Genomic DNA, 27,795 nt, shown 5'->3' with positions numbered 1-27,795 from the left:
GCCCTCAGAATCTCTCCTTTTGAGTTCCATTGAGTCATATGGATTTGGAATGACATGACAGTGAAAAAAAGATATAATTACAATTTTGGGGTAAACTTTTCCTTTAAAGAAGGGGAAATGGAATGACAAAATATTACAATGTACCATGAAACAAACATCACACTTACTCACCATAATGGAGTTTAACCACAAATGGATGATTCACGTCTGCCAGGATGTCTCTCTCCATTTTAGTCCTCACACGATCTCTCACTGTGACAAGAACAATTTTACACAGGTTTTGAGGTGAAATATCTGGCCACAACCAACATGAAGTCAAACTTCATTGAGTAGTTTTAATTCATGGATTGTAATATTGGCCAACACACCGGTAAAACAACTATGCAATTCATATATATTCAAGAATGATAATAAAAGCCAAGCATGAAAACATTTTCTACTTTAAGTGACCAATGAATCAGCAGATTCAGCTTAACGGATGTCTGAAGCAGAAGTTTACCAGATAGCATATGTTTGTAGGAAGTGATGTTATCAGCTCTCATGAAAACATAAGGTGCGTCCCAATTCTCATACTTGGGAGATAGAAAGAGGGCACAACTGAGATTTAAGTGAACAGATAACCGAGATTTCAGTGAACAGATATCTGAATCTAAAACTTCTGGTTTGTGAGTACTGTATGGTGGGATTTTCTGTCATTGGGGTACACAGAAAAAAAACAGGAAGTGAGTGTACCCACAGAAGAGTTACTGTTAACCTGCAACCTCACTCAGAGTGGCATGAATTCAAGTTTGCAGTTGAGGGAATATGCCAAAATATTGTGTATACAGATATTGCAAATACTGTCTGATAGGTTTGACAGAGTAGATATAAAACTAGTAAATTCAAGAAGAATTTTCACTACTGAGAACCATTAAACGCATGGTTGGTGTTTGTAACTGTGGTTACACAGAAACTAGGAGCCTGGGAGAATAATGCAAAATGAAAGTAGCTTTTGTTGAAGCATTGTTTATGTTAGCAAAGGAAGCTTGTGTGGTTTGTGGTGTGTGTGTTTACACTGATGCTGTACCTTTGAGCGTAGCCTTTCTCAGGACCTTCATGGCATACAGTTGGTTACCGTCAGGAGGGGTTACCTTCCGTACCAAAAACACCTGTGCACACACAAAAAAACATGTTTTCACTTAGCAACAGTATTGCTAATAACACCAAAAAACCTCTCTTTTCTAATTCACGAGTTAAAAAAAACTTCCCATAGGAAGTTGAATTTGAATTGAATGACAGGAAGTGATATTTAATGAAGAATCAACCTAGGTAAATGCAATTATTTACATATTCAACAAGTCACTGCTAGATGTTGTTACATTTAATTAGCAAAAAGATCCTTAAATGTCTTGTCATTGAGATTTGAGTACCATTCAGTACTGAACAATTACATAACTTGTTACTACCATAGTACGATACATCTTTGAAGAAATGACCTAACTAGTCAATTTAACGGTTAATTAGTTTGAGATCAAATTAATGTCAGATTATTGCTTTAAATAATAAGAATGGCAAGATTGGCATGATATAGAGCAAATACACAGTCTTAAAAATGGCATTCTCTTGTTTTTACAAACTAAAAGATATAAAATGAATTTTGAACATATGGAATGAAAAATAGGCCTATAGATTGTACTGCATGTTAGATTGCTTGTTTTGCTAAAACGCATGATCTATTCGAATCCACGTCATAATGTTTGTTGGTTATGATGGAATTTGCGAGTACAGCTGGCTAACGATGACCACAAGTTGGAATATCTTTCCAGATCAACTGGAGTACTTTGGGAAATTATTCGTTCTTCTAACATGGCTCATAAAATGAAAGTAAAGTTTCTTTAAAAAAAAAAATAAATAAATAAATAAATAAATAAAAATAATATATATATATATATATATATATATATATATATATATATATATATATATATATATATATATATATATATATATATATATGATGCTCTGGTCTATAGCAGTGAAACCATGGTCAACCCTCTAAACATCTTTACAAAGTTCATGACATATATGAACAGATGCAGTATAGAAGTTTGTGCATATGAGAGTATCTTTACCTTTCCAAAGGAGCCCTGCCCCAGCACTTTGAGCAGCTCAAACTGCGAGGGGTCTGCTTTCTCTGCCCCCTCCTTAACCACATGTGTGATGTTGATCTCCTTGATGTCACCATCATCCTACAACACAAGAGACAGAAATGGATATCAACCACTGAAATATCAGGGTAGTAAAATGTGCAATTTCAAGGCCATGATATCAGACCATCCGACTGGTCAGGAAGACAAGCTTGATTATTAAAGCTTAAAGCTGGGTTAAGTGGACATAATATCCCATGCAGGAGGACACTGAACGATGAGCAATTTGCTTTAATCGTTTCACAGCAACTGCTTGAGTGGATTATCATGTATATGTCACAGACCAATGCACGCTATTTCAACATTTCATCAATACCATTGTTAATGACAAATATCTCCAGTGGCCAAAACAACATTATGAGATCTGAGTGAGGCTCAGAGGGGGATTCCACTTTACACAAAGCGCCCCCGATAGGAGATAAAGTGTATTAAAAATGTATATATAATTTTTATTTCAGGGATCAGTTGTACATACTTTGAATTGAAACTGCAACTTTTGTGTTATCATTCAAGAACATTAAGGTATCAACACCACTTTTTATTCAATACTTATTTTGCACGTTTCAGCAGCAGGGATGCAGGTGAGAAGCTCAAGCAATTTAAAGCCACAAAGAAAAACACTTAGATCAGAATGTTTAGTCAGTTTATTATTCTTAAAGTTAGTATATGATAGAAATGTAGGCTCTGCTGGAAATAGAGTGCTGTATGTCACATTTCCCCCGTGATAAGAGAGAAAGAGAAAGGGGGAACATGTTTGAGAGGAAATGGTTAATGGATGAAATAAAATTGAACTGCATTCTGAGAACCTGGTACAATTAAAAGCACACAAACAGTAGCATCAAACCCAATTAGACTTATATCAGAAAAACAGCTGCTTGTACACAACCCACAAAGCTAACTAATTCACTGTTAAAATCACTGGAATGGAATCAATATATAAAACATTTAAAAGAATAGTTCAACCAAATATTAAAATTCATCATTTACTCACCATCATGCCATTCTAAACCTGTATGACACTTTCTTTTGTGGAATACAAAAGAAGATATTTAACAAAATGTCTCATTGTTTTGTTAAAATGGAAGTCAATGGTCATCCAAATGGTTTGGTTAACATTCTTCAAAACATCATCTTTTTGTTCCACAGAAGAAAGTAAGTCATAAAGGTTTGGAACAACATGAGGACAAGTAAATGATGACAATTTTAATTTTTGGGTGACCTGTCCCTTTATCCTTGAGCTAGATACAGCAGATGATATGCTTGATATGTACAGTTTTATGCAGTTTTTTATATACACATTATCTCTAAATATTAAACTAAATTAATATTTATCTGAAGACAACCAGACAAAATGTAAGTCTACAGCATGTAATAAATGCTAGTCCAGGTGGATGCTAGGAATTCAGTTTAGGTACATGAATCAACAAGGCCCTGAGCTAATGGTTCAGTCAGATTCATTTGTTCATTTCTTTGTGGTTTGAAGTACTATCACATTATTGTTATTCTCAATAATTTATAAAAAAGAAGAAGAAAAAAAGTCAAACGATAGGTTTGATAGGTTTAAGGGTGTTGCTGACACTTGCAACATGAAAAAAAAGAGAGAGAGAGAGAGAAAGAGTGAGAACAGCCAAGTGTCACAAAGCTTGTCTAACATCTTATCTGAGTATTTTACTTCTAGCTGTGTTAAATGATATTATAAGCAATTGATTTCAGAAGAGTATGATTACATAAACTTGTGTTTATCTGACAACCAGTGTGGCCCAATTCAACAAAACAAAAGTAACATTTCCTCTCAACAAGAAACCACCCTAACAACAACAAATACAACAACAACAACAAACGACAACTCCTCTACAAAGCAATGTGATTATAAAACTGTGTGTGCACACTGACCGGCATCCATGTTGTATGTTCATCGGTTAAAGCTGCACTAGACGGAGTCAAGTTCGTGGTGCTGTTCGTCTCCTCTCTAGGCTGAGTGGCATTCGCTAAAGTCTTACTGTGCTGCCGCTTGAACAGGTAGAGAGTCAATAACTGACTGACTTTAAACTTCCTCTTTTCTTTCTCCATCTCTTCATCCCTCCTCTAGCCAGGGCATTCCACCGTTACCCCCATCCGCCTGAAGTCGGGGCAGCCATAGACAACAAAACTCCCAGAGAGGGAGCGAGCAGGGTCTGGCCGTGTGTGTGTGTGTGTGTGAATGTGTGTATGGGACTGAGGGTGTGTGCTCTGCCCTGCTCAACAACTAAAGTGAAGTAGGCAGGAAGAGGAAGACACAGAGACCTGAAAACAGAACTGGTGAGAGAAAAAAACAGAGCGAGAGAGAAATAGAGATGGAGAGAGATAGAGATGGGGGGGAGAGAGAGAGAGAGAGAGAGAGAGAGAGAGAGAGAGAGAGAGAGAGAGAGAGAGAGAGAGAGATAGATAGATAGATAGATAGATAGAGAGAGAGAGAGAGAGAGAGAGAGAGAGAGAGAGAGAGAGAGAGAGAGAGAGAGAGAGAGAGAGAGAGAGGATGTGACAAAGTAATGTGTGTCAGAAGCGGTAATGACAAAGATAGATAAGAGGAAAGAAAATATTTTAACCCTTTTTATTATATATTAACAATTTTTTTAACAATTATATTTCATCATTCAGAAGTTATATTATTTACCTTACTAACACATTTATTTGATCTTTGTGTGCGTGTATTAAAGAAAAAGGAAAAATATTTTTTGAATAAATTAACAAAAAGAATTCACAATTTTAAAAAAGAAAGATAAGAAAAAACACCTGTCTGGGACTATGTTAAAACCTTCTCCTGATACTCTATTCTGTATATGTTTTTCTCAAGCAAGAGCTTCTGCCGTTCTGCCGACGATTGAAAAAAGAAAAAGAAATAAATTAAATATACCCATACCCATTTTCATCTTAATTGATTGTACAGCTTCAGAGTTCCGAGTTGAATTTGCCGTCATTTGGCACGTGTCCTCATGCTATCTGGCAATATTCAGACAGGCAGCAAAAATCTGATTTTTAGCATATCCAGATTTTATCCAGATGAGTTTTTTAAAGTCTGGACAGCAAAAAAACACATGAAATCTGATTTTTAAAAATCTGATTCAAACCACATATGGAGGAGGTTTGAAACGCAATTCCAATCAGATTTCTGAACGCTCAGTCTGAACGCTCTGGTTGCTCGAATCGGATTTCAAACTGTCTTTTACGCAAAAACACTCTTAACTTTGCAAGGCATCTACGAATGGAAACTTTTTGCCAGCATAGTCTATAGCTGCTTTGTACAAAGTTTGGTGAAGATCAGAAGAACAGCCAATAGGAGAAGTTTGGAAAGGATTAGGAAAGGATTTCAGACCATCCCACCAAGTTTGGTGTCTCTACTAAGAAAATATAAGAATAATATGAAAACTGCAACAAATACAACAAGGTTACAAATACAATATTGGACAAAAAAGAACAAACAAATGAGAAAAAGAACACACACAAAAAACAACTACACAGAGCCAGAAAAAGAATGTCTGTTTCCGTCGGGTGGACACTTAAATGCTCATCCTGTCCCATTATGCTTTGCTGATTTCCCCTCTCAGAGTTCTCCTCCCTCACCATCAACTGAGCTAAAAATACAGTGGTGCTTTAAAACACACAGGTTCTTCCTCTGACCCTGAACACTTCAGCCTGATATACAAGAGGAAGTTATAATCAGAAGAAACAACAACCGACTGGCGGACAGCGCAGAGTTTGTGGCAGGCCCCAGCGCTCCTCTTCCTTTACTGTAAATCCAGTTAGATCCCAGCAGACAGACAGGGATAGTAGAGCTCAGAGGAAAGCAGGTGGCAGCAGAAAAATCAGAGATCTTACCTTCACGCTAATATCAGCAAACTCTCTCTCTACCCAGGTGATCTGTGACTTGAACTGTGTGTGGGGTTGGGAGGAAGAAGTGAACAGTAAATCAAACTGAGAACAAAATTAATCTTTTCTTTACACTCCTGTGCACTGATGAACCAGCTAAACATTCAAGACACTTCTCTCCACCAAAGTTTTGATGAAAAAGTTTTGATCCCCAAAGGGATCATGTCATATGAAAGCTTCCTGTGACACGAAAAGAAAGATTGTCAATTTACCTTCCGCACCAGTGGGTTTAAGAGTGTCAGCGAGTTGAACTCGAGAACTAGATCAGTCAGGTTAGCAAATGAATTGTTCAGACCAGTTTGTGAAATGGATTGATTTAAAAGTTCCCAATAAAAAGAAAGATTCGTTTACAGTTAAAGTTCAGATTCAGATTTCAATTCGGCCTGATGGGGGCTGTTTACACCTGACCACTTCATGAGTTTTCTCAGATCGGATAGCTTTCTGATTTATCAAAACGATTCCATTTACACATAAATGTGTTTTTGCAAAACGGATTTAAATCCGATCTTCAATTCCCACGCTATATGCAGATTTAACGGAGTGCACGTCACCGAAAGCAACAGATATGAGCTGCATTTTATTGATCATCAGCTAAAATTTCAAAATCAAAGACCGCAATAAGAGAGAGCGGCAACAGCCCTGGTAAGATCATTTCATTTCTTTACTTTTAATGATGGTGATTGTGTGTTCAGTGTCTGTGACTTACTTTCGCTTTGATTTGCGATATTTTGCACGTTGGCTTGATGAATAGATTCTCAGCTTCTCATCTGCGGTGATGCGTGTTGCAGTAGCGCCGTCATATAACATTACATATAGCCTATAACACGCTCTCACACATTTATTTTTTGGTTTCAACAACCAGATGCATTTACACTTGTCCAGTTTCGTCTGGAATGCGGCCCAGACCACCTCCTGATGTGGGTTGAGCGATCGGATTCAAATCAGTCTCGAGTGCGTTTTGGAGGACATTTACACCTGGTCTTTCACGATCGGATAGCTATCCGATCACAGAATACGCATGAAGTGGCCAGGTGTAAACAGCCCAATAAAGCTATCATATGACTTCAGAAGACTTATATATAGTAATATAGCAAATGAGAATGAAGAGGGAGTCTTATGGACCTAATAGAATAAAGTCAGTCAAAACAGATTTGGAACAACTTAACGGTAAATAAATGGCCAAATATGAATTTTTGTGTTAACCATCTCTTAAAAATCCTGCAGTGAAGAACTGAATATGGTCGTTCAGTGTTGAAACAAATTGTATCAGTCGAAACTTCCTGTTTCAGCAGAGGTTGAGAGAAAGAGGGAGAAACTTCTCTAATAATCTTTTTCTATAGTCAACAATGACCTTTAACACCTTTAAGAGCTATGCACTCTGAAACGTATTTGATCTTTCACTTTACTTTCACTCTGCTTCAAAATGACCAGTACCACAACACAAATGACAAAAGGGAAAACAGATGCACAAATAGCACTTCCGCTGCTGTCATTAGACCAACATCTTATTTTGCAATAGCAGTGAGCACATCCATCTCTGTAAGCTCTCCAGTGCGTGCTAAAAAGATTCATGTTTTCGACAAGATTTTTTAACTAGGCTAAACGATTAATATTAAAGTGAAACCACACAGGATTTAACACCCAATATATTTCTCGCAACACTGAACAACCCACGAGGCTGATTCAGGCTGCAGCTTTATGCTTCGTAAACCCGACGTTTCCTGTTGCAGAAATTTTCAAACCAGAGTTTGGCCACACAGAAAGTCATACTGAAACAGCTTACAAATGATGGATGCGCCCACCAAAAAAAAAAAAAAAACTTGTTAAAAAAAAAAACACCTGTAGAATTTTAAACAAGGAAACTTCAAGCTGCAGTCAACACAAACACAACAGACCCTCTCACGCTCCCAACCACATCTGAAAGGAGCGGGTAACAGGCGAGATTATGTTTCCTGTCCCTCTCATCTCATGTCAAACAAACCTCTCGACTCTACATCTCTCAATCCCCTCAGGTATATGAAGAGTACACTTGCCTGTTGCATGCGTGGCTTGGTGCGAAAAATATGCCTCCACATCTCCACCCTGACCCATGTCACGGAGGACAGAGGCTGTCCGTCACAAAGCTCTCTGTCTCTCTCTCTCTTGCTCTCACACACAGACCTCTTGAGTCTTGAGAAATGGGGAAATGTCCAAAACGCAAGGGTCATGTGTATTTAGACACGTCAACCTCACTCAATTCCTTTCTTCGTATTGACACAGACATGTTTCCACCCTCGACGGCTTTAGCTGAGGAAGTAGTTGGGCATATCCCCACCAACTTTTGTCATGATGACCAATATTGTCCCCACCACTTGTGCAATCTACGAGCATCTCCAATTGTTGAAGGGTTTTCATTTCATTTCTGAAGGTACGTTTACATGACAACGATGTTCTAAAAATGGAAAAAAAATTACTTTCTACAGATGACGTTATTAAAACGAGCCTTGTTATGAATCAACATTCAAAATTTTAGGCAAAGTAAGATTTTTTAATGTTTTTTTGAAAGTAAAACTATTGTGAAATATTATTGCAATCTAAAATAACTTTTCTATTTTACTATATACCTAGCCAATTAAACGTAAGCATCATTACTCCAGTCTTCAGTCACATGATCCTTCAAAAATCATTATAGCCTAATATGTTGATAATATGCTGCTCATATATTATATATAAATATTTCTTATCACAGTTGAAAGCGCTCGTGCTGCTTAGAAATTGTGAAAACACTTATTTCAGGTTTCTTCGATGAATAAGTAGTTCAAAATATATTTATATTTACAAAAAGATGCTCTCAACCTAAATAATATTCATGAGCCTTTACCGGTAAACTGAGAATATCGTGACCTCCCAACCTTCCCTACTCACCCGCAAGTTTAAAAAACAAAAACAAAATAACGCCCAAGCTCAAGCAGTCCGCACTGCCCAACAACACGCCCGGACAAACTTGACAACCGACTCTTCAATCAAAACCATCTGAATGCAACAGTCACAGTTCCGAGTGTTGCTAAGCAGCGAGCGCTGCGGAGTCTCTGCTCGAGAGCTGCGCGCGACTCGTCTCGTCTCTTTGTGTGGCTGCCTGGCTGGCCACCTGTTGCACTGGATTTACAGAACTGCTCATTCCTAACAAAAAGACGCGCGTGCAGCTGGTGTGTGTGAGCGGAAATGAGACGCACTGGTCACGCCAATAAATCTGGCAAAAGGGCTCGGAGAGGCTTAAAAAAATAATTGGCAGACATGAAGCGGGACTGTTTGAGCCTCTTTGATAAGTGAAAGGTGTTTATGAATATGTATGCCACACTCATTAACTGAGCGAATAAACATGAGCTTCTAATAGTCTGGTTGAGTCAGTGGTAAGTGGCCGAGCACTTCATAGTTTAAGAGTCTCTGAGAGGCACGCATTGTTCTAGTCGTGTCTCTCTATTGAACGAGCGAATGCTGCAGTGCGGTTACTGGCCGCTAGAGGGCAGCGCGGGTCTGTTCGATTAAATTCAAAAGGCTGTGTAATTTAAGCATAATTTGTAAATGTTTCAACATGTTTAATATGTAAGAGTCATACATTGACAATTTTTTTTACAGCAGCTCTTTTTTAAGAATAATTCTTTGAATTAGCTTAGAAATGTCACAGCAGCACAATACAAAACCAGTCCAAACACAGATAACACAAGCACACTGATTTCAGAAGCCTTAAAAAGGTAACAATGCAAACATTAACACCCTAAGTCATCCTTTTAACTCCAAGTACTTGGATGAAGCTAACCTCTTAAGTGAACAGGCTTGTCTGACACAGAAACTGAAACATAATAGGCTGTTAAAATGCAAATAAATTCAGAGAGTTTGGAGTGAGTCATGGCAAGTCTGGAGGGGCTAAATATATGCTGTTTCTAACAGAAGTAGAGAGGAGATTCCTCAATTAGGTTATCTTCCTCCAAATATTGTTTTTGCTTTTTATGAACTGTGTACCTAAAGAGGTTGCAAATATTCAAGATTAGATGTTGGCTGAATTTGCCATTGAATTATCATATTGGTCAACCATGATCGAAATATTGTTGGGGATGCGTCTGCCTCAATGTCTACAGTGGTTGCGAGTCTGCTACACATTGGGTTTCATTTTGCTCTATATACATACACTGTAAATGATATTCATACTGGCGAAAAATTGTGCCAGACTATCAGATCAAAATATTCAGACATTTCTGTAACTGGGTCACATTTCAGATGCCCTTTGTTTAACCTCATTCATTTATGCACTACTTTCTAATTGAAAGAAAATCTAACTTCCAGCCTCGACTCGCATCCATTCATTGGCATCATTGGCATAGCATTGATTCATTATATTTCTATGAGTCAAAGGTGAGATCATGACCCCTGTGAGCTGTTCAAAGTCAGATAGCTTTTCAGGAAAAGAGAGAGAAGAATTCATTATAGTTTATTTGTTCTGTCAGTTACACTTAGAAGGAAAGGGTCTGTTAAAACAGTGATTCCCATCAAGGGGTCCACATGTACCACCAGTGGGGGATTAAGACTGACACCTAGGGCCCTATCTTGCACCCAGCGCAATTGACTTTGTACACCGACGCATGTATCATTCCTATTTTGCACCCGCGCAAAGCGGACTTTTCCCTCCACAGACGCACGTCGGTAAGTTAGGAAAACTTGCGCTCCACAGGGCGGTTCAGCGCAGAGGAGGCGTGTTCCGGCGCAAACGTTCCCTCATGCTATTTTGCAGGTTTAGAAAACAATTGCGCCACTAACCAGGAAAAAATAGTCTAAAGTCAGTGGCGCGTTGCGCATGTTATTCAGATGCTATTTTAAGGGAGCATGCTTGGATAGATAGATAGATAGGTTTCTCCATTTCAATGTAACTTCTCTCTCTTTTACGGCTGTGACAAGAGCGTTGCTCTCCTCGGCTGTGAACCGCTCCTGGCGTGCCTGGCAAATCCGCCGTTATAATAGCAATCCGCTATGGAAAAAGTGCGTCTGCTCTTAAAGGGAATGTGAGATGACTCTCTGATTGGTTTATTTCACGTTACGCCCAAACCACACCTATGAATAATGAAGCTACTTCAGACCAACCCCTTTTAGATTTGCGCCGGGCGCAAGAGTCATTTATCCCGCCGGGAAAATAGCAACAGCGTCCAAGACCCGCCCATAAAGTTACTTGCGCTTTGCGCTTGACACTTGCATTTCAGATCGTTAAAATAGGGCCCCTAGTGTGGAATCGCTGGAATCTTATCGCATCGCGTCTAATTAGGACACGGTGTCTGGCAGTAGATCACGCTTCCACAAAAAAAAAAAAAAAAAAAAATTATAATATAATATAATGAAAATAATAAACTTTCAAAAAAACATTCAGTGAATTTAGACCGTTCTGATGAAAGGGTATATAGGCCTAGGGTGAGAAATACGTTTGAGAATGAATCACTTGTTTTAAAAGAGAAAAAAAATATTTGCATGGGGCACCCCTTGCCCAATTGCCCACATGGTTAATCGGCCTATGTCTCCCACAAATACTGTACAGGTTCCAAAGACTTAGATATTGCTTTGTTAAAATACAAAAACAAAAATTATGCCTAAAAACAAAAATGATCAGGACTGTCCTCAGGAAAGACTTTCTGTTCTTTTAAAGGAGAAAAAAATTGGGAAACAGAATCAGCTAATTTGCTTGCAGAATCAGATTTGGCCATGAAAAATCATAATTATTAGTTTATTATATTAACAATGCAATAATGTATGCAAATATATTTAACTGTAAGTTTAACTATTTTTCTTTTACATATTTATATATCTTTCCATATTTGTCATTGGCACAGCTTAAAATAGGAAAAAAATTGTAGCGTTTGTAAAAAGTGTCACCGTCCCACATATATTTAGAACAATAATATCTTAGTAAAAACCTAAAGTAATATTGACAAACTATATTATTTGAAAGCTTACAATCTCTAGTTTTCATATTTGGTGGCTGTTTTTTTAAAAATAAATTAAAGAAGAGCAGTAATTTATCAATTTGCAACAAGAATATTTCATATTCATTAGGCGTGTTTAGGCCTTTATTTTGAAATAGAAATAAACATGTAAAATCATGAAAGACTGGTATGAACCTCAGTTTGTTTTCATGGCAAGAGTTCAAAAGATAACACCAATTAAATTTTATGAGAAAAAAAGGTCTGAAAATGTTTTGAATATATAGAAAAATATTATGGATTCTCGATTTGTGATGCGGCAGCGAGCTATAATGCACATATGTGCTCTTTTTATTTTATTATTTAAAAAAAAAAATACTGCCAAACCACCCATACTATTTCTGAATAGAATGTATACTTCATAAATTGTATGAAATTCTGGAAATACATGGTTCAGATCACTCAAAACATATATGAAAATGGAGGCGCCCTTATATGGTCAGTAAGGAAGCTGGCTGTCCATCTAGTGAAAAAGTTTGGTACTGCGCCCAAATAAAATCTTACTGAAAGCTCATTTTTTGAGATATCAACCTAAAATTTGGAACACAACTTTAAATTTTTGGCTTTACTTTTCTTGCAGTTTTAGAGTAAAATATATTTTGTAATATATATATTTTATATAAAATATAAATAATTATATTTTTACATTGTACATTTTCATAAACTCAAACTTTTTTCTGTTTCACTTTCATAATTTATTTCACTTCTACAATAATCTAGCAAATGTCTTCTTTAAAACAAGACCAACCATAAGTCTATATTCCAAAGCATTCATGAATTACAACCATTTAAGTTTGGATAGTGATTTTCATGTCTATGCGAAAAGGGGGGGGGGGGGGGGCAGTTAAGGGGTTAAGCACATTTATTTGCTCTATAACAGGCAAACTGGCCTTAAACAAAAATATCTGTAGCCATTTGAAATAAGAGACAACTACTGCATTTTAATCATGATCCAAACATTGAAGCTTCACATTTGTAGCATGAGCAGTTTTTATTTTGAATTAGACTGTAATAAGATTTAAAGCAAAAACAGAATTTGAGTCTGATTTGAAATAATGTGACAGAAGACACACCTGAACAAAACAAAAACAGCAGACAAACTGAATAAAAATGCAAATTCACTCTCTGTCAGTAGGTGGTGCTTATGGAACAGTAGCGATTTCTTTGGTTATCGCTCTACACAAAGCAGCGCTTATAAACACTACTTTATACGGAGGTAAGAGGAAAAGAAAATGCCATTTAAACTTTTCTGAAGACAGTCAGCTCCCTTCAGAGATATACATATAAATCCCCACCCCAAATTCAATACCGTATTTATATTTTTCTTCCAATATTTCACATATTTAATATAATATAGTTTCAATATGAATCATTGGAATAATGTACACTAAATGATGGCTAGTATAATTTACATCACATTTCAATATTAGTATCTAGCTATTTAAGGTGACACACCCTTTAGACTCATTTCAAATACTTGAAGAACAGAGACTGAAAGAAAAGGACAATATGGGAAAACAGAAATTTTTCTTCAAGCAACAAAGTCCAGAATATTTTTCATTTTCTCTTTGAGACATGGTTCATTTCATTGAGAGGAGGTGCAAAGGGTTTCAATCAGTGTTTAATTAGTGAATCATTATTGCACCACTGCTGGCAATGACAGAAGCCCATTTGTAGAGTCTAGTGTCTGAGATTTGTGAATAAGTTACACACGGTCAGGTGTGAATGGAAGATTAGGGTTGTGGGGGGTGTCAGAGAATAATGGGAGTCATCGTAGAGATGAGGACAAGCAGAGTAACCATGGAAACTGCTGTCAGGATGAAGAACGGTTTGAAGACTAGAGCCATGGGAGCATCAGAAGGCTCTATATAATGATATGCATGTATAGTAATTTACATGAATTACACATGTACACATTCAGTCTGTTTCCAACAGAACACATAGAACCAGAACAAGCTGGACTTAGACTTGGTTGCAAGAATACACGTAACTGGTGTCCGTACACCTGTGTAAAAGGAAAAACCAGATGACCTTAATACTTGCGTCACACACTGACTCTGGACACATGTTTGAAGATGTGACATGTTTTATGAAGAAAAAACTGATAAACGCGCACACACACTCAGATTATTGATGTCTATCAGCACAAGAGCACAGTTGATTAATTCATAAAGCATGTTCTGTGGAGGCCTGTTCAACCCAGGACACCTTTCACCACACGTCCCTCCCTCCTTTATACAGTTACATGTTTTTCTTCAGGGCACCAAATAACTGTCTGCCCCAGCTGGCTGGACAATTAAACAATAAAAGAAGACCAGGGCTCATGAATCATGAACCCTGTGGTACACAGGGAAGGAGACCATGGACTTTTATTTTAAATGGCTGTCAATGGAAGAGAGGCTTCACTACACTGAATAAACTGCTCTTGTGGGAAAACGGCTTATCTAATGAATCGACAGCCCAATCTTAAACATAAAAAGTCCCCCTGTAGTCAATCATTTTATCCCTTAAAACTCATATCTGATCACCGAAATGACATATTTAAACGGTTTTTCTTGTGAAAAGAAAATTCTTCATGCCTTAAAATAGCTTGAAATGTAACCCTATACCATCCCAGTGGGATCCCTGAAATCACTGGAAACTTCTGGAATCATGAAATGTAATGAATTTAATTGTAGTAATAATTATTTGAGGTACTTTTTTTTCCATTTACAGAAGCTACTATAGGAGTGTCCATGGTTTCAAATCGCAAAACTAGAGCTAGTACTGTTGTGGATAACGGAAGCCTTGGAGTCAAAAAGGTTGAGAAACACTGCTTAAAAGGATGGAAATTCTGTCATCATTTACTTAACCCTCAAGTCATTTCAAACTTTTATGAGTGTATGAGATTTACGCATGTGTGATGGCATACAGACAGATCAGTGTTGATTCTGTGACTCACTGCTATTGACTTTAGTTGAATCAACACAGCTAGCACAGCAAGTCATTGTTAACCTAGGCACAACCTTAAAGTAATCACCAATAATTCAAACAATATCTGGTGTGATTACACTTTCAGCATGTGGAACACACCTCAGCACAGATAGCAGCAATAAAGGGTAATGATTAATCCACTCAAAATCTTCAGCTTTGACCAGGGTAATCTGAGAGTAGAAAAACTGAAAGGGGAAGGGGAAGGGGAATGGGGGGGGGGGGGGGGATAAGACATTGTAAAGCAGAGGCACAGTGTTCTGTTCACGAAAAGGGCAGTAGTATAAGAGCTCAGGTAGAGTTAAACTGCTACATGCTCACACCTGAAATGAGTGTCTGAAGGTCAGCCAGGAGCAGCAGCGTCTTGAGCAGTTAAACAACTGATGGATGTGAACTACAGACGGGCACCTTCAAGCCTGGCTGACTTTTGTCATTTCTCCAAGGCTGATGATAAATGGAACAGAGTTGTGTGTAATTTAAAACACTGCCGCAGTACAGTGTGTTTGTCACTTTAAAATGACAAGTAAACAGTGAGCGGTAGAGCCTGAGAGGAAATCTTAAAGGAACAGTTCACCCAAAAATTAAATGTCATCATTTACTCAGCCTCAAGTCGTTTTGTGTTTCACAGAAGAAAGAAAGTCATAGAGGTTTGGATTGACATGGATCGTTGTCGACGCAAGTGGACATTTTGTGAGACCTTGCATTTGTAATGCCATTTTCTATAAATACTAGAGGTGCATGGTGTGAAAAGTGCCAGTGCAACAATACTTTCTTCACCAAAAAAAAAAAAAAAAAAAAAAAAAAAAACCTTCCTGCGTCTATGGATGAGGTGATTTCTTTAAAAACACTTGTTTGTAATTTTTACAGACATATTCAGTAAAAATGCTACAATAAAAACCTGTAATTTGTCCATTAGGGGGTTTTGCGTTACATTTTCTGTTATTTAGTTAATGTTTATTGCATTATTTTATTGTATGTCACGTGTTTGGTTACACCCTTATGGTGTTTTATCTGTGTGTATGAATGAGAATATGTTTTATGGACAGGCCACTTATGATGAACTCCATGTAGCATTTGATTGTGCCACCTGTATTATTATAGTGAATGTCAGTCAATTTTAATGTATTAAAAAAAAGAAAAGATTTTGATGTTCAAGTAAATTGGTATATTAACATTATAAAATATAGCATCCTGTAATACCAGAAACATTGTCACAGCGTTATATTTAATGTTGCATAAGTAATAGCTAAAATAACGGAAAAAAATGAATGCATCAAAAGGCATTTCTTATCAAATACTATGTATTCAGACATACTACTCTTTTGGCATACTGTTTTTTGCATACTATATAGTAGGGAAGTATTCGATTTCAGACGCAGTGTAGGATTTTTCTGCACGAGTGTTCTACCTCTGCCCTCTCTCCCATTGAAAATGAACTGGAAACTCGCAGTAACCATGAACAGCATCAAACGACCCTAACGTGTCCCACGAAACAACATCTCAAAAATAAACATTTCTGTATAGCATTCTGTTGACTGAACTGAACCTCTATGAGCTCAAGATGCACAGCAGGAATCCTTAAAGGGATAGTTCACCCAAAAATGAAAATTCTGTCATCATTTACTCACCCTCAAGTTGTTTCAAACCTGTATGAATTTCTTTTTTCTGCTGAACACAAAAGAAGATATTTTGAAAAATGTCTGTAACCAAACAGTTGATGGACCCCACTGACTTCCATAGTAGGAAAAAAAAATACTATGGAAGTCAATGGGGTCCATCAACTGTTTTTCAAAATATCTTCTTTTGTGTTCAGCAGAAAAAAGAAATTCATACAGGTTTGAAACAACTTGAGGGTGAGTAAATGATGACAGAATTTTCATTTTTGGGTGAACTATCCCTTTAAGTCTCTGAGTAGAGATCGGTTTGCTGTTTTTGTCCAATAATGACAGCAGGGTCACAAGAAAGTTCAACCTTCGGGCCAGACAGCTGTGAAAAAAAAAAAAAAAATAGCTTCAACTCCTACAAATGTCTGAATCTATTTCTGCCTCCACACACCATCTGTCCCGCATGAATCTTCTGATCACATTGAGCGCTGCAGCCAAAAAGAGATATAAACAATCATCTAATATCTAACAGCACAACCTAATGAACAAAACAAGCCTCTCGCATTAAAAATCTGCATGTTTATTTTCTACAGAGTAGAAAACAAAACAATGACAGTTGCTAACAAAGCCATGTGATGAGCCAATTGGGATTATAACAGAATAACTAATCAGATGGCAGATTCAACCAATAAATTCAAACCAATAAATTCATTAAACATCTTACTTTTGAGGATTTAAGACACTACTAACTTAAATCCTAACTTAATCTAACTTTAAAAAGTTATTTACAATAGTTTTTAACATCATTCTTTTTTTAGGAATTCAAATTCAAAAGTATTGTCCATCTGAAGAAAAAAAGATAAAAAACTTAAGAATAAAGTCAAGAATATTTTCATTCCCAAAAACATTTCTTAAGTTAGAAAATAAGAAGAAAATAGAAGTTAAGAAAAGTTTGATTCTTAAAGGGATACTCCACCGTTTTTTCATATTAAACTATGTTATTCCTTAACTAAGACGAGTTGATACATACCTCTCTCGTCTCAGTGCGTGCACTCAATTGCTCTGGCACGCGGCGACACTTTGATAGCACTTAGCTTAGCCTAGTTCATTCATTAGGATCCAAACAGAGATGAAGCTAGAAGCGACCAAACACCTCCACGTTTTCCCTATTTAAATACAGTTACACGAGTAGTTACACGACCAAGTATGGTGACACAAAATAAAACGTGGCGCTTTTCTAAGTGGGAAAAAAGGATAACTATAATGTATGGCGGAATAGCACCTGAAGTTGGAAGCACTTCGACTCTGCGTCGATAGTTATGCTTTTTACCCGCTTAGAAAAGTGCCACGTTTTATTTTGTGTCACCATACTTGGTCGTGTAACTACTCGTGTAACTGTATTTAAATAGGGAAAACGTGGAGGTGTTTGGTCGCTTCTAGCTTCATCTCTGTTTGGTCCCTAATGAATGAACTAGGCTAAGCTAAGTGCTATCAAAGTGTCGCCACGCGCCAGAGCGATTGAGTGTACGCACTGAGACGAGAGAGGTATGTATCAACTCGTCTTAGTTAAGGGAATAACATAGTTTAATATGAAAAAAACGGTGGAGTATCCCTTTAAGAATGTTTGATAAATCTGGCCTCAGGACTCAAATTCAATGAAGAAGAAAAATGAAAGTTATTTTACTGTAAAATTACAATACTAATAGTTATGTAATATGTATATAATAACTCAGCCATAGTTGATTCGTCAGCTAAATGCCGGTCCCAAGCACAGATAAATGGGGAGCGTTGGGGAAAGCAATGGTGAACTTCCATGTTAAAAATATTTAAAAAATACCAGAATACCTTATGGCAAGTTTTCAAAGTGCTTGCCAATATCAGATGGATCAATGAAAAGACCCGTGAGTGAATACCAGAAAGATCTGTATGTGTGTTTTATTGACTACAGCAAAGCTTATGACTGTGTTGAATATGACAAGCTCTGGGTGGCTCTGCTTGACCTTGGCAGCCCAATTCATTTGATCAAGTTAATTAGATTGCTGTACACCAATCAGGAAGCAACGATGCGGACACACTTCATGGTGAAACAGATTGGTTCAGGATCGGCAAGGGCGTGGTGTGAGGATCGGGGAAAGAACCATCAACAATCTGAGATTTGCTGATGATACAACCTTGGTGGATGAAAGGGAAGAGGACCTGATACATTTAATCTTGAAAATCAAGAAAGAAAGTAAAAAATGGGGCTGCACCTTATAAAAAAAACAGAGATCATTCGACAGCAAGAAGTGGAGAAGTTACTGTACATTTTTTTAACTATTTTAAGAAATTGCAATAGTTCAGGATTTCATCTTCCTTGGATCAAAAATTGACAGAGATGGAAAATCCACACCATGGAAATCAAATAGAGAAGTACTGGATCAATCGAATACAACCAGGGATGTCACTAGAAGCTGAAATCACTAGACTACGGCTGACTTATTCTGGCCATGTTATGCGTGAAAACTCACTAGAGAAATCAGTAATTTTTGGAATGGTCAGTGGAATCAGAAGAAGGGAATGGCAAATAACTCACTGACACCACACCATCAAAATGGATACCAATATGAACATTAAACAGTTGAAAGAAGCAGTACTCAACAGGATAGCATCGAGAATGCTTGTCCATAAGGTCGGCGAGGGTTGGACTCGGATACGACTGAATGGATAGATCATCATCATCAATATTTACATAATCTTCATTTTCAAACGCTATCCCATTAAGATTTTATTTTGACGGGTTTCTGGCAAATAAATAAATGCACTGCGGTATCAGAGTGAAGGCACTGTATGTTCACTTACACGCCTGCAGCTCACAGCATCTGGAACGGCTTGATTCTGAGACTCTGAAATACTGTATTAAAAAATACACGTGTAAATGAAAAGCTTCACTCTGAAACCAGTAGCACATATACAGTATTTACTTCATTATTTCAGGCTGAAGCTGCAAAACTACTCCTTTAACAGGAGTCATAGATCATGACCAGATGGTTTCAATCCCTGGCCTGCAAACTTGACCAGACCATCAGCAGTTATGGCAGATCAGACAGATTAAATGGATAATCAACATGAAATCTATTTAAGGTCTATTAGTTTAAAACCACTGCAAGCTGAGCCAACATAAGCTGATGAGGCTGCAAGTGTTTCTCCCCCTGCAGTGGTCCAGTTGAAGACAAATTTATACAAGAAATCTTAGCATAAACAAATTAATATTTTATAAAGAATATATCCACAGCTGTGACATTGAGTCATGTAAAACTAATAACACAGAATAAACCTGAAAGAGAATACTAGGCTACTGGAGAGAGAGTGCGGGGTGGGGGAGGGGGGTGGACTTTCTTTTGCTATGTGGACATCAATAGCTGGAAGATTCTCTTTATTTTACTGTGAATCACCACAAATGGTGAACAATATTCACTGCAAAAAGGTACACACAAACACTTATCTCCTTCACACATTTGAAAGAGATTGAATTACCCCCATTTTTATTCAAATGTAGAAAAATAATTTATTATGAGATGCTGGTGAATGAAGCATCGAACACTAGATGTTTCCTGTTAGTGATCTCATGAGTCATGCAAGTGATGTTGAACTTCTAAAGAATGAGTACTCAAAGCATTAAAATCAGACACCTGCAAGGTTTCTTTTATATGTATTCAGTAGACAGCTGTTTTATCTACAGTGATTTAAACTTCTGTTCAACAGTTTGGGGTCAGCCATTTTTTTTTTTTTTAAGGAAATTAATACTTTTATTCGGCAAGAATACATCCAATTCAACAAAAGTAACAGTTTTTTTAAACACTTTACATTGTTACCAAAAACCTTGATTACAAATAAATGCTGTTCGTTTGAAATTCATATTCATCAAAGAAGCTTGGAAAAAATGTATTACGGTATCCGCAAAAATATTAAGAAGCACTGTTTTCAACATTGATAATAAGAAATGTTTCTTATCAGCAAATCAGCACATTAGAATGATTTCTGAAGGATCATGTGACTGAAGACTGGAGTAATTCAGCTTTGCATCACAGGAATAAACTACATTTTAAAATATATGACTGGAAATTGGAAATATTATATTTCACAATATTGCTGTTTTTACTTTACTTTTGATCAAATAAATGCAGCCTCTGCGAGCATAGGAGACTTCTTTCAAAAATAATAAAAATACCAACCTAAAACCTTTGAAAAATAGTGTAGATTGAAAATATATATTATATATACACTCACCTAAAGGATTATTAGGAACACCTGTTCAATTTCTCATTAATGCAATTATCTAATCAACCAATCACATGGCAGTTGCATCAATGCATTTAGGGGTGTGGTCCTGGTCAAGACAATCTCCTGAACTCCAAACTGAATGTCAGAATGGGAAAGAAAGGTGATTTAAGCAATTTTGAGCGTGGCATGGTTGTTGGTGCCAGACGGGCCGGTCTGAGTATTTCACAATCTGCTCAGTTACTGGGATTTTCACACACAACCATTTCTAGGGTTTACAAAGAATGGTGTGAAAAGGGAAAAACATCCAGTATGCGGCAGTCCTGTGGACGAAAATGCCTTGTTGATGCTAGAGGTCAGAGGAGAATGGGCCGACTGATTCAAGCTGATAGAAGAGCAACTTTGACTGAAATAACCACTCGTTACAACCGAGGTATGCAGCAAAGCATTTGTGAAGCCACAACACGCACAACCTTGAGGCGGATGGGCTACAACAGCAGAAGACCCCACCGGGTACCACTCATCTCCACTACAAATAGGAAAAAGAGGCTACAATTTGCACGAGCTCACCAAAATTGGACAGTTGAAGACTGGAAAAATGTTGCCTGGTCTGATGAGTCTCGATTTCTATTGAGACATTCAGATGGTAGAGTCAGAATTTGGCGTAAACAGAATGAGAACATGGATCCATCATGCCTTGTTACCACTGTGCAGGCTGGTGGTGGTGGTGTAATGGTGTGGGGGATGTTTTCTTGGCACACTTTAGGCCCCTTAGTGCCAATTGGGCATCGTTTAAATGCCACGGCCTACCTGAGCATTGTTTCTGACCATGTCCATCCCTTTATGACCACCATGTACCCATCCTCTGATGGCTACTTCCAGCAGGATAATGCACCATGTCACAAAGCTCGAATCATTTCAAATTGGTTTCTTGAACATGACAATGAGTTCACTGTACTAAAATGGCCCCCACAGTCACCAGATCTCAACCCAATAGAGCATCTTTGGGATGTGGTGGAACAGGAGCTTCGTGCCCTGGATGTGCATCCCACAAATCTCCATCAACTGCAAGATGCTATCCTATCAATATGGGCCAACATTTCTAAAGAATGCTTTCAGCACCTTGTTGAATCTTGAATCAATGCCACGTAGAATTAAGGCAGTTCTGAAGGCGAAAGGGGGTCAAACACAGTATTAGTATGGTGTTCCTAATAATCCTTTAGGTGAGTGTATATATATATTTTTTTTTTTTTGTGTGTGTGTGTGTGTGTGTGTGTGTGTTCACAAACAAAAGGTTAACATTACACATAAAACATTCATACACAATCACATACCACCATAAACAACCAGATTACTGTAACATAATATGCCACAAACTAGATGTAGCTCCTTTTCCCTCTAGTTATCTGTCTCCAACTCCTTCCCTCTCGATATCAACTGTTAAAAAAACCATGAAGAAAATGTGCAAAAATGAGAAAAAAAGTGTTAATGATAGCAAGAATAAGAAATCTGTTTGAACAGGCATCGGATTAGTTCACTCAAGTATTCTGCACTGCAGTCAGACTGACACATTAACTGAAGCTCACGCAGCACAGAACACACTGGCGTGATGTCACACAAGATGATGTCATCCTGCTGGGAGAAAGGGAGAAATCCTCGCTCCACGCTGACGACATGGGCAAAATGTGCCAGCAATTTGCTGCAGTGCACAAGAGGGGAAAAGATGCCAGTCTATTAAAAGAACCAACTCCAAAGCGTGAGACACGGATGGTTCAAATAACCTGACAGACTGAGAAATAACAGGAAAAAAACATACATAAGAGTAAAGAGCAGGTCATATTTTCCCTGTGTTTGCAATGCTGAGTAAGACCACAGAAGTCTCTTGTGCCGAAACATGTCTGAAATGACTCACATGTGCAGGTGTCAGCACAGCACTTCTGGCGTCCTGGATCAGCAACAATATGAATGGACACCGAGCCAAGCCGCACAAGGCAAGAAAACAAGCTAGTGCAAGTATATACTAGATGGGTATTTCCTCAACTACAGTCCCTTTTAGACCTGTGTACTTGGCGCAATTTTAAGTTTAAGCAAACATTTCTACACTCTGCTGTGTGTGTGTTCATGTGTTTTGAAGGAGGCGTGGCTTTGGAAAGCGCTCTGAAGGGAGGGTGGGACCTTATGCTTTCAAAGCTTAGCTTGCTAAGTCATGTGACAATCATGTGACACTGAAGACTGGATTAAAGGCTGCTGAAAATTCTGCTTTAAATCAAATGAATAAATTAAAATAATATTTCACAATATAATAGTTTTTACTGTATTTTTGAATATAAATGCAGCCTTGGTGAACATACACTTCTTTCAAAAACATAAAAAATTAATGCATTGCATAATAGTCTAGTTAATTAATAGCAGTAATTACCATCTAAATGCATATATGCCACCTCGTGCAACATTAAGAGGTCTGAGTAAATTTGATGTGTCAGTGTAAAGATGACATTAGACACACAGTTACATTTTAGTTGTCTATAGATTAGAAGGTAGAAATAAAACATGAAAAAACCTACTAAAACTCGACTGGTTAAGAGGTTGCCGCCCTGTATAAAAGCTGGAAATCTGTACCTGATGACATCTCTCTACTCTTCAAATCCTTTATTTTCATCTTTAAATCCCATTAAACACCAAATCCAGTTCTGTTCATGTCTTTCCTTGTCTCAAATTGTCTTTTGGAGTGGGACCTGTGTGTTCGCTGTCCTTGGAGGCAACTGATGTTGCTGGAATGTAAAATATCTCCTCCCAAAGGCAAGTCCGAGCAGGATACACGCTCAGATTCTGTTAAACAGAGCATGATCACATACACACACAGACTGTCCTGGAGTCACAGCTCAGGATATGAACACAGACTGCTTGGAGGTCCTTTCAAAGTGGATCATAATTGCAGCAGGAATACACACACACACTTGCACACACAGACACACACACTCTCTGTGTTAAGATGGCAGGCGATTTGTCATTTTCAAGGGAGCGATTACTAAGACTGAGTGAGCGAGTGTGACCTGTGCTCACAGTGAACATTCAAACACACACAGAGCATTAACTTACTCTACTGAACCCCGGCTTGCCTGCCTTGTCACCATGGTTACACATCACCATGCTTACACAACATATACATACATCGTGTCAGATCCAAACCACAAATACATAAAATGCTCTGCTTACATACCAGCTTGACTCTAATATGTAGGGTCTATTGTTCTGTAATGTTCCTGTAGTGCTTCTTGAGTATTTGAGAAAGAACAGAATTATCCCATAATGAAATGATTGTATCAAATTGTAATACCATGAAAATATACCATGCTACATTATATGATTACCATAACAATGGGCTTTTTCCCCTAAGGAGGAAAAAAAATTGATGCGAAAACAATCCACAGTACAAAAATAAAACAATGCAAATGTTACGAAATATGACATTAAAAAGTGTAGGGCTGCAACAACTAAATCAATAAAATAGATTACAATCAATAATAAAAATAATAAATCAATGAATATCGATTATCGATTAGTCACAACTGTGTGCTGTGCATGGAAACCATCCACCAGTCATGTCCCTTTACAGTAGTTTAGTAATTTTAACTACTGCTTTAAAGTGCTAAGCAATCTGTTATTGCTTTTTTGGTTTAGAATATTTTAACTCTTTTTTTGAATAGCATAGCCTACATAGACATACTCACTATATTTGTTTTCATAGCCTTTATATGAAAAAAAAAAAACATGTACAAAATAATTTTCACATGTGCAGTAAGCGATTTTTGGTAAATGCTGACATTTGAAATCACCAAACCGAATGCGCCATGTGTGTTTTGGTAATTGGTCTGATCCACTTTTCAAACGCATTTTTCCAAAATTGCTTACTGTACCTTTAATGCAGAACCTAACGTTTAGGTTAAAAGTGAAAATTAAGTTCTCTGAGAACTTTATTATCCCCAAATACCTCCCTGGGCTCCTTGAACTCCAATTTGAACCCCCCTCCTAGTCCACACGTACACAGTTTTTCCTCCTCCATTTAAAGAAAAAAAAAAAAAATCACGTCCACACAAGCGCGGTTTAAAAAAAAAAAGCCCGTCCACATGAAAACGCAAAAACACGCTATGAAGCGCTGTCAAGACCATGCCAAACCAACAGGTGTCGATATAACCCTAGTCTCAGCCTCGGACGTAACGCCCACGGACCGTTGGCTGAACGTCTGATGCATATGGCACACTTTTCTGGAAACACTTCAGGAGTTTCAAAGTCGCGACCTGATTGGTTGAATTCTACAGGATGTCCGCGAGACGTGTGTGTCGCGTTCTTTAACGGTCCGTCTGGAAACAAATGCCGTGACGCCAAAACCCCTCGTGGAAGAAGAAAGCCGTTGTGTTCACAAATGAGACAAATGAGCGCTTACCAGGATCAACTAAACGCTGGATTTTCAAAAGTATGTGAAGTTTGTGGCTCCATTGTTGCAGTAAACTTGCACAACGTTCTTGAATGAATAATTTATTAGATGCACGCCGGTCTGTTATTGTAGGGACATCGACATTATATTGGCACGCCCCTAAACATGACGCGGAACAAAACGAACTGTGATTGGTTGCGTTATATGTCAGTCAAACGTCCTCTTGGCCAAGAAAAGCTGCGATAGAGTCCAGACCTTCTGCCGTCAGTCTGAAGGTCTGGCTAGGCGAGACTAATATAACCCTAACCATAAAGCCATGTTGGCCAATCAGAAGCCTGAAAAAAAGGTTATTACCGGTTCTGGTACTAGGCTAACAACATGTTGTCATAAGCAGTGATCTGCGTAGTATTGCATTCTGACGCCTCTGTTCCGCAATATAATGGGTGAACTGTGCATTTATCTGTACACATATTATAAGCCCTGTTAGCACAGTTATTAGCAGCAATATTTTGGCTACGTCCGCCACATTTCACAGACTCGCCTCATGTAAACAAAGGAGATAGCGGCGCACAGTCTGACGTCAAACAAAGGAGATAACAGCGCGCACTCCGACGTCACAAGCCAAAATCTCCAGTTTCACAATCTACACAACAACAACTACATCCAGTTTCTAAAAATCTTCACCCTGACAGGAGTTTTCAAAAAAGTTTGGTTTCAGCGACCGGATACTACGTTTGCGCGTGGACGAACGGCCAAAAAATACCTGAGTTCGTGTGGACAGGGCCAAGGAAGTTAAGAAGAAAGTACTTTCAAGGTACTTGGCTGTGATGTTGCATCACATTTAATGCTTGCTTTCAGTCAGGACAGACAAAATGCTCATCGTGTTAGATGGGGTAAAACCTGAAATTCCTGGCAAAGCCCTCTGACATCGGTCATGCAGATATTATATATGGATGTTTGAAATCCTGTGCGTTTCTGTTTCTTAGTTACTCAGACTAACATGTTTGTGGAAACCGCACTCTGCACTTTGTTTCACCTGAGGGGAGTGTTTATAGAGTAACCTTAGTTCAAGAAATAACAGATTTTCCCCCTAATATGCCATCAATCCACAGAACTGTGACATGTGGGGTTGTTAAATCATAGAGTAATCTCACAAATACACTCACTAAACTTCAAGTGGAGGCAGTTACCACAGGTACTTGTGTGCCTTTACTTGTACGGTACCAACAGAAAACAAAAGATGTGTCAGTTACATGCACTATAGTTTCCATCAATCGAAATGAATTCAAACTGATTTTAGATTCTATAAGATCTGACTATATTAAGCCTAAATGTTGCAGGCCAATTCATATCATTGTTTACATGTGCATTACATATAGGCTATTATTAACAAAACCTCAGTGTATGCGCAGTGCAGTCGCAGTGTTCAACCCAGAGAAAGCCACGCGATGATGTCACCGGAGATACTGCAAGCTTAACTGCTGTTTTTGCCATGACGACAAATCCTGAATGAAAGCTGACATATGTCAGAAGAGCTTTTTTAACTAATGTTTAGAAAATATCATTAAATTAATTATATGAATGTATCTCTGAAGGAAACCGACTGTTTTTATGTAATGCCTAATAAAGTAGTGTTTATAAGCGCAGAGAAACAGCTCCATAAGCACCACCTACTGTCAGAGAGCGGATTTACATATTTTTTTTGGGCTGTCTACCGCTTTTGCTCAGACCAATGCAGGGTTTTACAAGGGTCATTCCAAGTGAAAGGAGACAAACACATACACACACATGCTCAAACATGGACACTCATGTTGAGTGTGATAGGTTTGGTTAACTGAAGGATTGTATGGAGAGGGCAGGAGGTCAGAGAGCAAAGCCGTGTAATCCTCACCATGAATCAACAGAAGAGCTCGAATAAATGCAGAATTACCAGAGAGGAGGACAGAAAGAGCATATCTTGACAGCAAATAGAAGAAAAGACTACACACATACAACAGCAATATCTACATACACGGGGCCAAAACAACCTTAACCCCCAATATTCCCAATATAAGTGGTTGACCAATATGGGTTTAAATGCACCAGGGTAAAACAATGTTTTTTGGGTATGTACTATGGTATGGTTAAATGAGGGAATGGTTGAATGAATGCACTCAACATATATGTCTCTGATTGGCCGTTGTGTTAACATGCTCAACACATATGTATGTAATTGTCTACGATGATCAATGCTTCAAAAACATGTCCTCACCGAGCACTTGCACAGATACACATGGGAGCATTTGAAAGCAGACATCTAGCAGCGGATCCCTAATATATCCACTGATAGACGCCTGCTTTCAAAGCTCCTGTGTGTACCTGTGTAAGCGCTCATCTACCATATAACCTTTATTTCGCTAATAAACATCTAAATAATTGCAGGTCTATGGAATATCTAT

At 37.9% G+C, this 27,795-nt stretch overlaps 1 protein-coding gene across 4 annotated transcripts in view; it reads right to left on the bottom strand.

The window, feature by feature from the left end:
* The window catches only part of rps6ka1 (ribosomal protein S6 kinase a, polypeptide 1), a 60,213-nt gene that overhangs the window by 10,718 nt on the left and 21,700 nt on the right, over window positions 1-27,795 (bottom strand). Inside the window, exons 1-6 of one of the 4 annotated variants that reach the window (XM_079853488.1) lie at window positions 8,997-9,201; window positions 8,126-8,523; window positions 6,042-6,095; window positions 2,112-2,228; window positions 1,067-1,148; window positions 172-252 (exon numbers count right to left, since the gene is read on the bottom strand). In XM_079853488.1, coding sequence (XP_079709614.1) covers window positions 172-252; window positions 1,067-1,148; window positions 2,112-2,228; window positions 6,042-6,095; window positions 8,126-8,299 — 508 coding nt within the window. In that variant the 5' untranslated portion in view covers window positions 8,300-8,523; window positions 8,997-9,201. Of the gene's footprint in view, window positions 1-171; window positions 253-1,066; window positions 1,149-2,111; window positions 2,229-4,079; window positions 4,448-6,041; window positions 6,096-8,125; window positions 8,524-8,996; window positions 9,202-27,795 lie in introns of those variants that run through there. The other 3 variants (XM_079853487.1, XM_079853486.1, XM_079853489.1) reach the window with 3 other exon arrangements.

This window comes from Squalius cephalus (genome assembly GCF_949319135.1).
Source record: "Squalius cephalus genome assembly, chromosome: 20".
Taxonomy (NCBI): domain Eukaryota; kingdom Metazoa; phylum Chordata; class Actinopteri; order Cypriniformes; family Leuciscidae; genus Squalius; species Squalius cephalus.
This window is presented reverse-complemented; position numbering and strand designations above follow the sequence as displayed.